The sequence below is a fragment of the Leptonychotes weddellii genome, chromosome 14, assembly GCF_054177405.1.
Source record: "Leptonychotes weddellii isolate Sample4059 chromosome 14, ASM5417740v2, whole genome shotgun sequence".
Taxonomy (NCBI): domain Eukaryota; kingdom Metazoa; phylum Chordata; class Mammalia; order Carnivora; family Phocidae; genus Leptonychotes; species Leptonychotes weddellii.
The window spans coordinates 36,161,554-36,175,197 of record NC_138382.1 but is presented as its reverse complement, the minus strand read 5'-3'; the positions used below and the strand labels follow the sequence as shown (position 1 = coordinate 36,175,197).

Below are 13,644 nucleotides of genomic sequence, written 5' to 3'. Positions count from 1 at the left end.
CCCCCCCCCCCCCCCCCCCCCAGCTGGAGGGTCAGTGCTTTGCAATTCAATCCTCTGCCTCCACTCCCTGACTATCCCTGATGGGCAGGAGCAGGTTGATGATCCAGGTTGGGCACCAACGTTCTCAAATAGTTCATCTACACTGGGATGGCCCTGGAAATGTGTTCTCCCTAGACCCTTTGAACTCAGAGCCAAAAGGCTACATTTGAACCTGGCTTCTAAGCTGTGCCACCAAGCTGAGTGTGGAGGTAGACCGTAGGAGGTGGTCTGCGGCCAGTTGTTACCCATCACAGATCCAAACAGTTCCTTCCAAGGGCTTGTCTAGCATGTTGTTGAGCCTTAATTGAGGAAAAATCTAGAGCCTCAGAGCTAATGATTCAAGCTGTGAGTGCGCCAGGCCTTTGGCTTCTCTGGCTCATTTCAATGGCTCCCTGGCCTTTTCATTGATTGCAGAAGCAAACCTTAATTTTAGTTCTCGTTTAGTAGCAGTTCAATAAAGTCTCAAAGGATTTTACTTCGGCAATGCACTTTGTACCCACACTGCCTAGCAGAGTACCTTCTACGAATGTAAATCCTCAATAAATATTTGTGGAATTGAAGTTGGTGGTTGGGGGAGATTTAAATTAGTGGCTAAGAGTTCCATTTACTTAAAGTATGCCTTCTTGTTATACAGACAGCTAAGGTTTTAAATTTGGTTTTATAGTCTTTTGTATGACTTCTTAGGTTCAGCCTTCCCTTATTTTTGTTGAATCCTCCCTTCCAACCACCCAGTTATTCTATCATCAGATTAGTTTTAACCTTTACCATTCAGCCCTTCTTTGGGACTCCTTTATAAATTATACAACTAACCATGTGGATTGCTGATTCCTAAAATTTGCCAAACTTGGGGACTGTGTTCTTCACAATTCTTTCCATTCTATGAATTATTAAAATTTTTCCATGAACTTAATGTAATTTTGTTCAAATTGTAACTGTCTGGAAAAAACAAAGTTTATGCTGGTGAGTCAAAAATTTCAATCTTAAGCTCTGACCTCTCCCCTCTGCTTACTCAACATGACCACTTAAATGCAAACAGGCATCTTGACCTAAATATGTCCAAAATGGAACTTTTGATCTTGCCTTTCCATCCCTGCCCCAAATCTGCTCTCCTCTTAGTCTTCCCCATCTATTTGATGGTGCCATATCCAAGCCAGAAACGTAGGAAATGTCTTGAGAGTTTCCTTTTTCCCACCACCTCTTCCCTGACACTCAATCCATGAGCAAATACTTTCAGATGTCCCTCCAAAATAAATAAGCTTTACCTCCACAACAAATAAGAAATTAGGATATCATCATCTCTTGCTTAGACTACTACAGAGCTTCCTAACCAGTCTCTAGTTTTCTCAGTTCGGTCCTAGCAGGATATAGATGGGGTACTCAATTTGAAGACAGCCTCTCTCCTGATAGCCTGCTGAAAATGCCATTGGTTGAACACAACTAGAAGCCAGAGGGTAGAGTCTATATAGGTCAGCCTCCTGGGACACAGGTGGAGAAGGTAGAGCAGATCTACAAGAGCAATGGAAGATATTCAGCATATCTATAGTATATTCTCCACACAGTAGCAAGAATGATGTTTTCAAAGCATACATTGGATCATATAATTCCCAGGCTTAATAGCCTTCAATGACTTTCCCCGGTGATTAGAATAAAATCCAAACTCCTGGAACCCTGGCCTGCAAAGCCCTACACGTTCTGGTCCCTGCCCTGAAGGAACTTTTGAGACTGTCTTACTCAAATTTTAACTTCATTCATTCATTCGACAGAAATTTATTCAATACCAAGCATGGTTCTAGGTTCTTGGTTCTAGCACTGAACAAGCAGAACCTGATACACCTCTGCAATCTTATACAATTCTCCCCTTTCCCTGCTTATTTCAGCCACATTGGTTTTTGTGTGTGTGTGTGTGTGTGTGTTGTTTCTCCCACATGCCCAGCTTGTTTCTCCCACGGGATCTTTGCACTTGCTCTTCTCGCCACCTGGCCCACTCTCCTCTTACATCTTCTCATGGCTGAGTGTTTCTAATTACTCAGGTTTAATTCCATTCTTACCTGCTTGGAGAAATCCTTAAACTCCTAGGCTAGGGTAGCCAAAGTAGTCTCTATTCTATTAGCCTCCTTTTGTTTATTTATTATTTTTTATCTTTAAATAGCTCTTTTAAATAGCTCTCGTCCCTCTGGAAATTATCATCCATTATCCTGTTAACTCTATGAAGAAAGGGATTTTGGTTCTTTCATTGCTCATATTAGTGTTTGAGAATTGCATTCAAAAGTCTCCCCCAGTGTGATAGTGTTACATCTCAAATGAGAGACCTTAGGATTGGATGTCTCCATCTCTAGTTTTCTTCCACACCTTCTCTAATTTTTTTCTTTTAAAATTAATGATTTTTTTTCCTAGTAAAAAAGTGATCAAGGTATGAGCTAAACAGTAGCTCATTTTATAACTGATGCTGGAGGAATACGACATTTAGGTATGGTATATAGTACATCTACACTGTAGTGGAAGTGCAGTGTATTTTTCTTTGAGAGAAGTACTAGCTGATTCATAAAATCATTATCCCCCTAAGCCTCAAAATTACATCAAACCACTTTTCTTCTAATCCTTTGATTATAACTCACAATCAAATTCCCCATGGGTCCTGTTGAGTCTGTGAGGCATAAAGAACATGCTCTTAAAGTTTCTGTTACCCGGTGACTGACGTTTTAGGCACTTCACTAGTGATGTTGGATTTGTAGGACTACAGATCTCTTCAATGCTTGATGGCCAAAGTTTTCTTTTTCTAAATATCTAAGAAGGCACATGGGCTTCCATTCAACTTGAGTAAATGCTCCCCAAACAAACAAGGAGCTGCATAAGAAGAGCTCTCTAATCTAAGCTGCTCAGGTAGCACTTCTTAGTGAATGTGGCAATAAGGAAAAAATGCAGATTCATTTTCTCTCTCTTTCAAACTGAGGAAATAGATGAAGAAAGTCATTGGTCTTTTTAAAGGGTGGCGATGTAATAAAATTGTGCTATAGAGGGTGACCATTCATGAAACATAACCTGGTCGGGTTATCCCTTGGCAGATAGGACCTGATTTAAGGGACAGACCCTCAGGGGATTCCCCTCAGTGCCGTGCACAAGTCTGTAACCTTATGGTGACAAAGCAGCTACAACAAAATGTAAAGACAATCAGCTTATTGTTTGGGAATTTGATCTACAGAGAAAACTTGTGGGAAGTTCTTAGCACCCAGGGGGTAAGGTTCAGACTTGGGAGAACGCCCCGGAGAGCGCTCACGCTGGAACCCATGCTGAGCTGCGAAGCCACTGTTGCTTGCTGGCTTGCCATGGGGACAACGTGCCCTTCTCTAGGCACACAGATGCCTTCTCTGCTCAGACCTTTGATCACCTTGTTCACTCTGTGAGCAGTGCCCTTTGCCTCTTTGCCTATCCAGAAACTTTTAAGACGCCTTTGAAGGCCCCATTCAAAGGCTCAGAGAATGAGTCACCACCCACCCTGCCTTAACCTGGAAGGGTACTGCATGTTTCCTATAAGAGCTAGTTGTTTATGTGCCTGCAAACCAACCCCCCCCCCGCCCCGCCTCCCTGCATGCACACAGGATTATGCATCTTTTGACGAAAGGGAATGCACGCCTCTTTCTATTCCCCAGTGTCTAGTGTAGCATCTGGCAAAGAGCGTGCACTTCATAAATGTTTGTTGAATTCATGATTGGATGAACAAAAGATCCCCAAATCCAGATGTTTAAAAGACGTGACACAAACAACCAGCTGATGGGCTGAACATCCACCTTTTTTTGAGCTGTTTTACCATTACCAGAAGCTGCTTCTAAGGAAGTCAGCAGTGGGTTTTAGCCAGACACTGCACGTGCTCTGTTGGGTGCTGTGACCCTCCAGGGTATGGTAGACAACCCTCTAGCTAAGCGAATACTGTCAGGGAGCTGGCTCTTCAACACTTGTCTCAGCTTTGCTCAGAAAGTTCCCTTGGTGTGTTTACATTGCCGAAACGGTGTTTTTAGAAATTTTTAAAAACCATAGATAAAATTTCAAATTAATAAAGCTTCCAAAGTCTGTGACAACTCTGTGAACATGTTGAGATTACCTGACGAGGCTGATAGTTCTGAAGTGAGAAGCAGCATGCAAAGAAGAAAATTTTAAAAAGAGAACAGCAAGAGAAATTTAATAAAACTAAATGAAAAACGTTTGCCTTTATGAGCCATTTAAAATGATATTGTGGTATGAAGAGGCAGATCTCTAGTAAGGGGTATTATTTTTAAATATGGGCCATAAATAGAATAAATCACAAAAAATATTATTTATGTTGCTTATCTTCGCTGTCATACATGTTTCACGATATAAGGTATAGATTCATTAGTTTTATAAGAAAGTAAAACATATACAATAAGGGGAGCACTTAAAAGTTATGTTTCTTTTTTTATGATTCATTTATCTTGAGGGGGGAGGGGCAGAGAGAGAGGGAATCCCAAGCAGATTCCATGCTGAGTGTGGGGCCCCACTCGGGGCTTGATCTCATGACCCTGAGATCATGACCTGAGCTGAACCATGAGTTGGATGCTTAACCGACTGAGCCACCCAGGTGCCCCTAAAAGTTATGTTTCTATACAAAATACAGTGGCCTAAGTGTCTTGTATTTTTGAAGATTTTCCCATGATCAGCATACTAATAAATTCGCCTGTATTGACCCCTTTGGTTTCATCTTGGTAGCTTCATTTACTGAGGGCTGAGTTCATATCTTTGGTCCCTCAAGTCACATTAGTGAGCCCAATACAAAGTGACATTTATGTACTTTCTAAAGTCAACTTTCTAGTTTCAACATAAGATGCTCTGCTTGCAGTTTCTAACTCATTATATTCCTTTCTTCATTCACTCATTCATTCTTTCATCAAACACTTAGTGAGTACTTGCTGAGTGCCAGGCACCCTATTAGGTGCTGGGGGTTTAAGATGACTATAAACTGGTTACTAATCCTCACGTAATTGCAGTCCAGTGAGGGGTTAAAATTATTATCAAATGTGATCAGCTTTACTAAAGAAGGAATACAGAGGAGAGGCAACTAAGTCTTTATGGAAAATCAGGGACGGCTCTACGGAGGAGGGGACCTATGAGGGTTGGCCAGGGAGATGAGGAGTCCTGGCAGAGTCACAATATGTGTGCACAGGATGTGAAGGAACATGGCATCTCTGAGGAGACCTCAGAAGGGAGAGCACAGAGTTCATGGGGAAGTTGCAGTCGGAAAATGAGATTAAGAAGCAGGATGAGGGGCAAACTGAAGGGCCTTGGGCATATCTGGACAAAATCTCAAATGCATAGGGTGTCATTAAGGATTTTAAAGTAGGGGGTAACATGATCCAGTTTGTAGAAAATGATTCAACGAAGGCTGATGGGTTCTAGTGAGTACTACCCTGTGAGATATTAATAGAGAAAAGGTTTCCCGGTCCAGTGAATCTAAATAACACTCCATACTATCTATTTGGGGGCCCTCAGCACACATTAATATTTTAAAGGCTCAACAGAGGGCATGTAGTAAATAACCACTGATCCCAAGTTGGGGCACAATGGATGAGAAATAAGACAACGCAGGGATACCAAGTAAAAGGCTGTTTGTAATGGTTTAGTTCATTGTGAGGACTGGAACCAAGGCAATGGGCTAGAGAATATGCTAGAAGGTGGTGTGGCTCAGGAGGGAAGACTGGGTCTGCTGGCAAAGGTGGTGGGTAGCTGTGTTTTTGAGCTTGGTGTTAGGCCTTTGGAATTCGAGGTAACTTGGTGGTATGCAAGACTGAGAGGATCAAAAGACAGTTGGAGAGACAGTGGCTGGTATACAACAGAGGTCAAACTGAGCCAGTGAATTAGGGCTCAGAGAAATAAAGAAAATGAGGACTGGAATCTGGCTCAAAATGATTAAATGAGGACAAAATTTCTACCCCAACCATTTTGTGGATTAGCATTGCCTGGAAGTACAGTGTATCTTCTGGGTTTAATATTCCTGTTACTATATGAAGCATGGGACTGCACACCCACTAAAATCCAGGGCAGTTATTACAAAGAACGTTCTGCTAATAAATAAATAAAAGTAAAAACACGGCACATGTGAAATTTTACTTCTAATCTCTGTTTTGCTTACGTTTATTGTTAGTTCTAAAGGATCAAGTGCCCATTTTCTTATAAAACAACTACTAAAAATGAGATAAAAACATCCTAATAGGCTTTTTTTTCCCTCCCTGGATACAACACGTTAAATAAGCATGGTTTCTAAATTGTGAGGATTTATATTTTAGTCACTGGAATATAACAAAACTGATGACTCAATTGATTCTTTCTGCCAGTCTTCAGCCCTCAAATCCAGACCAAAGTCATTCTTTTCTGTGTGTGTGTGTTTTAATCTAAAAAATGAAAAAAATGAATTCTCATGCATTTGTAGTTGTCATTAAAATTCCTCTTTTTTCTTCATATTACCAGCAGGGACTCTTCTTGCATATACCTTTTTATACAGCTATACTACAGACATTTTGTATTGTAACCCTGATTTAAAAAAAATTTTATACAGAAATGGCCACATAATCACAGTTTTAAGCAAGGGAGAAAACAGGGGCCGTGGTGATTGTTTCAGTCTCTGCACAGATGTGTGCAATATGTGTGTACAGTTGGGTGGACACAATCCTAATCATAAAACATGCGTAATACAGAGAAATATAAATGATGCTTCAGAGTGTCCTCCCTAATTCATTTCAGTTAACCCTTTGAGCATCTATCTCTTTTCCTCTCATGTCTCTTTTCAATTTATTTTTTAGAATAAAAATTAATAAAGGTTGATGCATACGAAGCTCACAGAGAGTGGTGAGCAGAGTGATAGTAGAAGGCAGATTTTAATCTCAAGGATCTTGTGCCAATAGAGATTAATGCTTAGTCAGCCCATAATCTAAGTACAGACTATAGTAGGCTGAGCAGTGATATCTGTGTCCTAATCTCTGGAACCTGTGAAAATGTTATTTTACATGGTGAAAGCGACTTAGCAGATGTGATTAAGCATCTTGAGATGGGGAGATTGCCTGGATTATCCAGGTGGGCTCAGTGTCATCATAATGATCCTTGTAAGAGGGAAGAAGGAGGGCAGAGTCAGAGAGAAAGGACAGAATCAGAGTTTGGAGTGAAGCACTTTGGAGATGGAAGAAGGGGCCGTGAGCCAAGGAAGCAAGCAGCCTCTAGAAGCTGGAAGAGGCAAGGTAATGGATTCGCCCCTAGAGCCTCCCGAAGGAACGTGGGCCTGCCAACCCCTTGATTGTAGCCAAGTAAAACTGATTTCAGACTTCTGATCTCCAGAGCTATAAGATAGTAAATTCACATTGTCGTAAGCCACTAAATGTGTGGTAATTTGTTATAGCAGCAACAGGAAACACACAGAGATTAACTGCCCTGGATAAGGCAACAAATAGTGACTTTTATGTAAACTGCTGACTTTCGGGCTGGTGTCAGATTTCCTCACAATTTAATACTTTGGAGTAAATGGTAAAGAGGTCTCGGGAAAGCCGAATTGCATAGTGGAAAAGAGAATGGGTTTTGAAGCCTCCAAGCCCCCTTTGCTTTGATTGGCTATGTGACCCGGGACAAGGACAACCTCTCTGAGCCTCCTTTCCTTGCAGGGTTGCTGTGGGGATTAGAAGAGAAAATGTGAGAACAGTAGAAAGAGTTCTGCTACATGAAGTTGGAATTCATGCTCACTTCACAGTGCTCTATGTCCCTCATCCATGGAATGGGGAGGACAGTAGTAATGGTCACATAGGATAGTGAGGATTGAATGAGTTAAATCTGTAAAGTGCCTAGAACTGTGCTTGAAACATAGTAAGTGCTGCTCTTATTAAAAAGACAGGGTCCTGAAATGGGGCAAGTGCTCAACAAATAGACTGGCAGACTTGTCAAGCAACTTTCCAGCACTAAGCTCTATGCTTTACATACCTGCTCTGAGTGTTATGGGGTCTCACTGAGACTTGGTCTCTGTCTCATTGACCTTATGGTTTAACTCAGAAGTTACAGGAAAGTGCCCATCCAGGTAAGGTAGTATGTGACTGGTCAATGAGCAGCACTGACCATGAACATCATGTGGCTTCAGTGCAGGAGGATAGCGGAGGAGTCCTGGTAGAGGAGGTGGGACTCCTGCCCAGTTGGACAAGCAGAGGGGAGGGGAACTGCCTATGGGCAGGGAGAAGCATGGGCAGATAGGAATGTACATGCAGGGGTGGGAGAAGCATGGCGGGAGATGGGCAGGAGCAGATGTGCAGAGGGATGAAGGCCTGACTGAGCCATCTGGCTTTACTATATGGCAATGGAATGTCCCTGAAAAATTTCCTAGCAGAATACCATCATGATCAAAGTGTCTTGGATGGACTTATGACATATATCGCAGTGGTTCTCAATCACGGTGCTGTACCACACCAGTGGGATACGATCCCTAGTGAGCTGTATATAAAATAACACATAGCCAGCACCAAAGATGATGATGATGATTATGATGATGAGCGTGTTTAACCAATTAGAGAAGATTCAGGATACCTATGCACTAAATATGGGTTTCAAAAGCCAACGAAACACAAACCAACAAGGTATTTAAGCTACACTGATAAAGGTAAATGAGTCATTCACACAAGACCAGAGATAAAAACCAAGGGATGCAGTATTGTTGAACTGAAATAAAGAAGGCCCCCTAAGCCAAAGCTAGAATTTGATTTTTGTTTCATTTCTACTTGTTTCTAAAATAAAATTTTAACATATGTGCCCAGACTGCATGCTAGTCCTCTCCAGACCTGCAGAATGGGTAACTGTTGGCTACTTGCCAGCTGTCAGGCAAATGCTCTATAAAAGACAAGGGAGGTTGCATTTCTACCTGGCAAATGACAATTCATGTGGTTGTGCTTTTTTTTCTTCCAGGAAGAAGAGTGTACACATGAAGTCAGTGGTAGCCCAGTGTTCAAAGGGCAAGGAGAAGGAGTTACTCCCCTCAAAAGCCAATGTTCATCACGTTACTATGTCGTCTTTCAATGAAGCATTTGACACCGCATCTGCTTTTCTTTCATCTGAAGAAAGACTTAAGGTGGGTGTTGAAGGATTAGAGACCTCAGCACTCTCCTCTAGTAGATCCAGATAGAAAAGAGCATATGAGTGCACAGCAGGTTCCCTTGTTCTAAGAAGGACCAGGGAACCAGAGGGCTAATCAAGCAAATGGACAGTCAATAGCTGGTGTCTTTTACTAAGGGGGGTCCTAAGACAACAGCCAATTAGCTTGGAGCCCCCCAAGTTACTCCTGACTTATTTCACCATATGGCATAAACAATGACTTCCTTTCCTTTAACAAGTGGTTGATATTAGCTGATTTTATCGAACAAAGCTTAACTAAAAATGTCGTATTCTAGGAAATCATGTAAGAATAGTCTGTTGTTTCGTCTAGGTTTAGAAAGATTCCTAAAAATGACCAAGGATTCTTTTTTTTTTTTTTAAAGATTTTATTTATTTATTTGAGACAGAGAGAATGAGAGAGAGAGAGAACATGAGAGGGGGGTGGGTCAGAGGCAGAAGCAGGCTCCCTGCCAAGCAGGGAGCCCGATGCGGGACTCGATCCAGGGACTCCAGGATCATGACCTGAGCCGAAGGCAGTCGCTTAACCAACTGAGCCACCCAGGCGCCCATGACCAAGGATTCTTAAAACAGACCCTACACACCACATGCCTAACAGGGTTTTTCTCTAGAGGATAGAATCACTTTCTATGTTCTTTATTTCTTATTGAATATATTTCACAATGACTATGTATTACATATAAAGAAGATACTTTTAAAAAAAGATCTTAAGGCGTAGTTAGTAGCTCATTGGATGAACTTCAAAGGGCTGTTTATTATTAGTTTCCTGATCTGAAAAATGAACTTAAATCTGACTCAACCTCAAAGGCCTCTCCCTAATGGAAGGAAGGAGAAAAAGTTTTCAAAACAAATTTGTGTCTTAAGAGGCCTAGGAGATGGAAAATGGAAGAATAATAGACTTTTTGGAAATCTGTATTAAATGGGGACATTGGGCATGGGGCTGGTGGCGGTGGGGGTGGCAATAGACCAAAAAAGGTCATGTATATGCATGTGCTCTAAAAAGTGAGGGGAAAAAAAGTCATAGGTCACTGCCATTATTCAGCAACATGAGTGGCTATTACAAAGAGGCTGGGGGGCGGGTCTCCCTGGGTGGCTCAGTTGGTTGAGCATCCCACTCTTGGTTTCAGCTCAGGTCATGATCTTGAGATTTTGCTCAGCAGAGAGTCTGCTTCAGATTCTCTCTCCCTCTCGCTTCTCCTCTGCCCCTCTCCCCTCTCTCGCATGCTCTCTCTCTCTCTCAAATGAATGAATGAATGAATGAAATCTTAAAAAAAAAAGAGGTTGGTGTTTCATTGAGTTTCACTGCTAGGTCAATATTAGAACCCATAACCATAAGACATTATATAATATATAAAGTCAGAATTTTCAGGGCATGTGGGGCAGTATTCTTGATCTAGTCATTCATTTTGTCATTCAATAAACATTTTATCCAGAACTTACTATGTACCTAATAGAGACATGCATTAATAATCTGATGACTTAATACAGCAATGGAGGTTGATTTGGGTTGATTCCCGGTCTTGTCTTAGGGTTGGCATTAGTTAGTGGTGCAGTTTGAGGTCATGGATTTATTTTAGTTAAAGCTAACAGTATAAATATACTAGAACCAGGAGACCTGGGGTCTCAACCAGGCTTTATGATCTTGGCAAGGCCATATCTAGGCCATAGTTACATCGTGTGTAAAACAAGGGGACTCATATATAATCCCTGATGGCTCTTTAGGCCATAGTAGTCTGCAACAATGAGGTATAGGGGAAAGGATCACATAAAACTGGGTTGATGGCCAACCCTAAGTTTGCTACCTGTATGAGCCTCAGGTCTCTTAAACCTAAAATGAAGATAATACAACCGACTTTTCACTGATTGTTGTGAGGAGTAACTTCAGTTAGATGTGTAATAATATTTCTTTCTTCTTTTTTTTTAACAGAACGCTGGTACATAGGCATTCAAAATATGTAACATCCTCTTGATTTCCACAAACCATCACATAGTAGCATGGTATTTATGAGCTTAGCCACATATATATTTAAGCTCTAAAAGGAAATAGTCAATATCTTTTTCCAGATGCTTTATATTTTAGAGTTTTGCTCACTGATTACTCTTTGATTCATTGAGTGCTTTACTAAATCCTAGTCCCAAGATGAGCAGAGAGAAGGAAGGGGCTCTGCGAAGTGATAAGTGGAAAAGCATCCTTTGAGGCATGGCAGTCTAGAAACGGCAGCCCCCTCTCAGCACTAAGGCAAGGGCGTGTAAGCTGCTGTGCTCTCTCCTCAGTTGGATAACCATATAATTTATCATTTTAGTTGGGACACTTAAAAAAAATTTTTTTTTAAGATTTATTTATTTTTAGAGAAAGAGAGAGCAAGAGTGAATGGGGGCAGGGGCAGAGGGAGAGAATATTTAAACAGACTCTCCACTGAGTGTGGAGCCTGACGTGGGGCTTGACAGGGGGCTCAATCCCATGACCCATGAGATCATGACCTGAGCTGAAACCAAGAGTTGGACACCTAAATGACTGAGCTACCCAGGTGCCCCAATTGGGATAATTTTGAGAATGAAAAACTGTTTTAGTAAAACTGGGATAAGCTGGGATGCACGTCCCTCTCACCTTTCAGGCTTACTTTTTGTGACCATTGTTGTCAATTTATAGGTACCTCTGATAGCCTCATGGAGAAGAAATGAAAAATAAGGTTCTATCCAAATAATCTAAAATTTCTCTCTGTTTTTTGAAGGCATGGAAACAATTACTTAACTGAAGTTTGATAAATACATATTAATTTTAGATAGAATATTATGATAAAATAGTTGTGTTTGTATTATTATTATGTATGCTCTTGAGGGGGGTCAGTGAAGTTTTTCTGTGAAAGGACAGAGTAAATATCTTAGGTATTGTAGGCTAAATGGTCTCTGTCATAACCATGTAGTTCTGCCTCTCCAGGGCAAAAGCAGCCATGGACAATACATAAAAGAATGGGCATAGCTGTGTTCAAATAAAATTTCATTTATAATAACTGCTTGTGAGATGGATCTGGCTTTGGGCTGCAGTTTGTCAACCCCTGCTTTAAAACAATAGTTCCTAGACTTTTGGAATTCATAGGGCCAGGAAAATTTTTAAAATTCTGGAACTGATTTGACTTCTAATCTGTTATTTTGGTAAGTAATTATATTTAAAAGAAAAAAAAAAGAAAAGTCATTGCCTAGCACCTTGGCCTCTTAGGATTTTAAAACAGCAAAAAACTTTTAGAAAGGGCACAGATTCAGAGCAAATTTAGCTTCGTGGAAAACCAACCACATTGTCCTTATTTTTAAAAAATGTTTTCTTAGTTTGGTAAAAACTTTGTTGTGAATATACTCGGTTTAACAGATGGGTCTTGAATTGCTTTGGGAGGACACTGGTGTGGAACCATAGACAGAGCACAGTATTTATAATGAAAATATCTGGATTTGAATAAGGTTGAGAGAGTACTAAGAAGGGAGGGAGGAACAGACCTTGGACATTCCTTTCACGGGACAAAACTCCTTGAAGAGAGAGTGTCCCTTGCCCTGAATCAGAGTTGTATACACAAACTCTAGTATCGACTAACTCCAGAACTCACCGGTTGCCACTGTGCAGGGTACCAGGCAGGGGGGCAGTTGAAGCGGTTACAAGCTTGCACCGTGCTGGGCTTGGGCTGACGGCACAGTTCATCGGCCAGGATTATGGTTTCATTCATCTCTCTGGAAAGGAGGTGGGAGCAGAAGACATCTCTGGTCTGCAGGCCAACCCCACAGGTGAGACTGCATGGACTCCACTTGCCAATTTCCCACCTGGGAAGAAATCAGAGAGGACGAGGACATCCTTAGTACCTGTGTAGAGAACATCATGACATCAAGTGTTGCCAATAGAGTAAAAACACATACCTGGGAATGTGGGAATTTCCAGCACAAGATTGGCTAGGAATTCTACCCCAAGCCTAGAATGCATCCTCTCCTACATGCTCTAGAATTCATTTTGAATAAACAAAGAGGGTGATAAAATGGAATGTCCATTTTTACCCACAAAATCACCAAGAATGGTCACAACCATGTCTATTTGGATGAAATATACAAACTTCATCAAAATAAGGCTACCGGTATGTTAGATGATAACACAGGTTTGAGTGCAGAAAGGCTTTGGGCACTAGGTATTGAACAGCCTTTCTGCTAATCTGTCTAGTCCCCATTCTTAGCAAGACTGAAGAATTTGTGCTTGTTTTTCTTTGGCTTCAAAGTGAAAGGTCATTGGCTCCAACTTCCTTCAAATTTCCAACATAGCATAGAAATGTCTCTGTCTTATGTATAAATATCATCACTGCTTGGGACTGGAGAATGTAACAAAAGTAAAGGTTGCTAAATAGATCAGTCTTCTTGAGGGGAAATAAATGGAGAGAATGGCTCATTATCTGGAAGTAGAAGTCAAATACACACAGAGGAGTTGAGTGCATA

At 41.2% G+C, this 13,644-nt stretch overlaps 1 protein-coding gene across 1 annotated transcript in view; it reads right to left on the bottom strand.

Moving 5' to 3' along the window:
- ADAMTSL1 (ADAMTS like 1) overlaps positions 1–13,644 on the bottom strand; it is a 659,580-nt gene that overhangs the window by 32,060 nt on the left and 613,876 nt on the right. Inside the window, exon 16 of the mRNA XM_081804071.1 lies at positions 12,777–12,987. Within this exon, the coding sequence (XP_081660197.1) occupies positions 12,777–12,987 (211 nt within the window). The remainder of the gene's footprint in view (positions 1–12,776; positions 12,988–13,644) is intronic.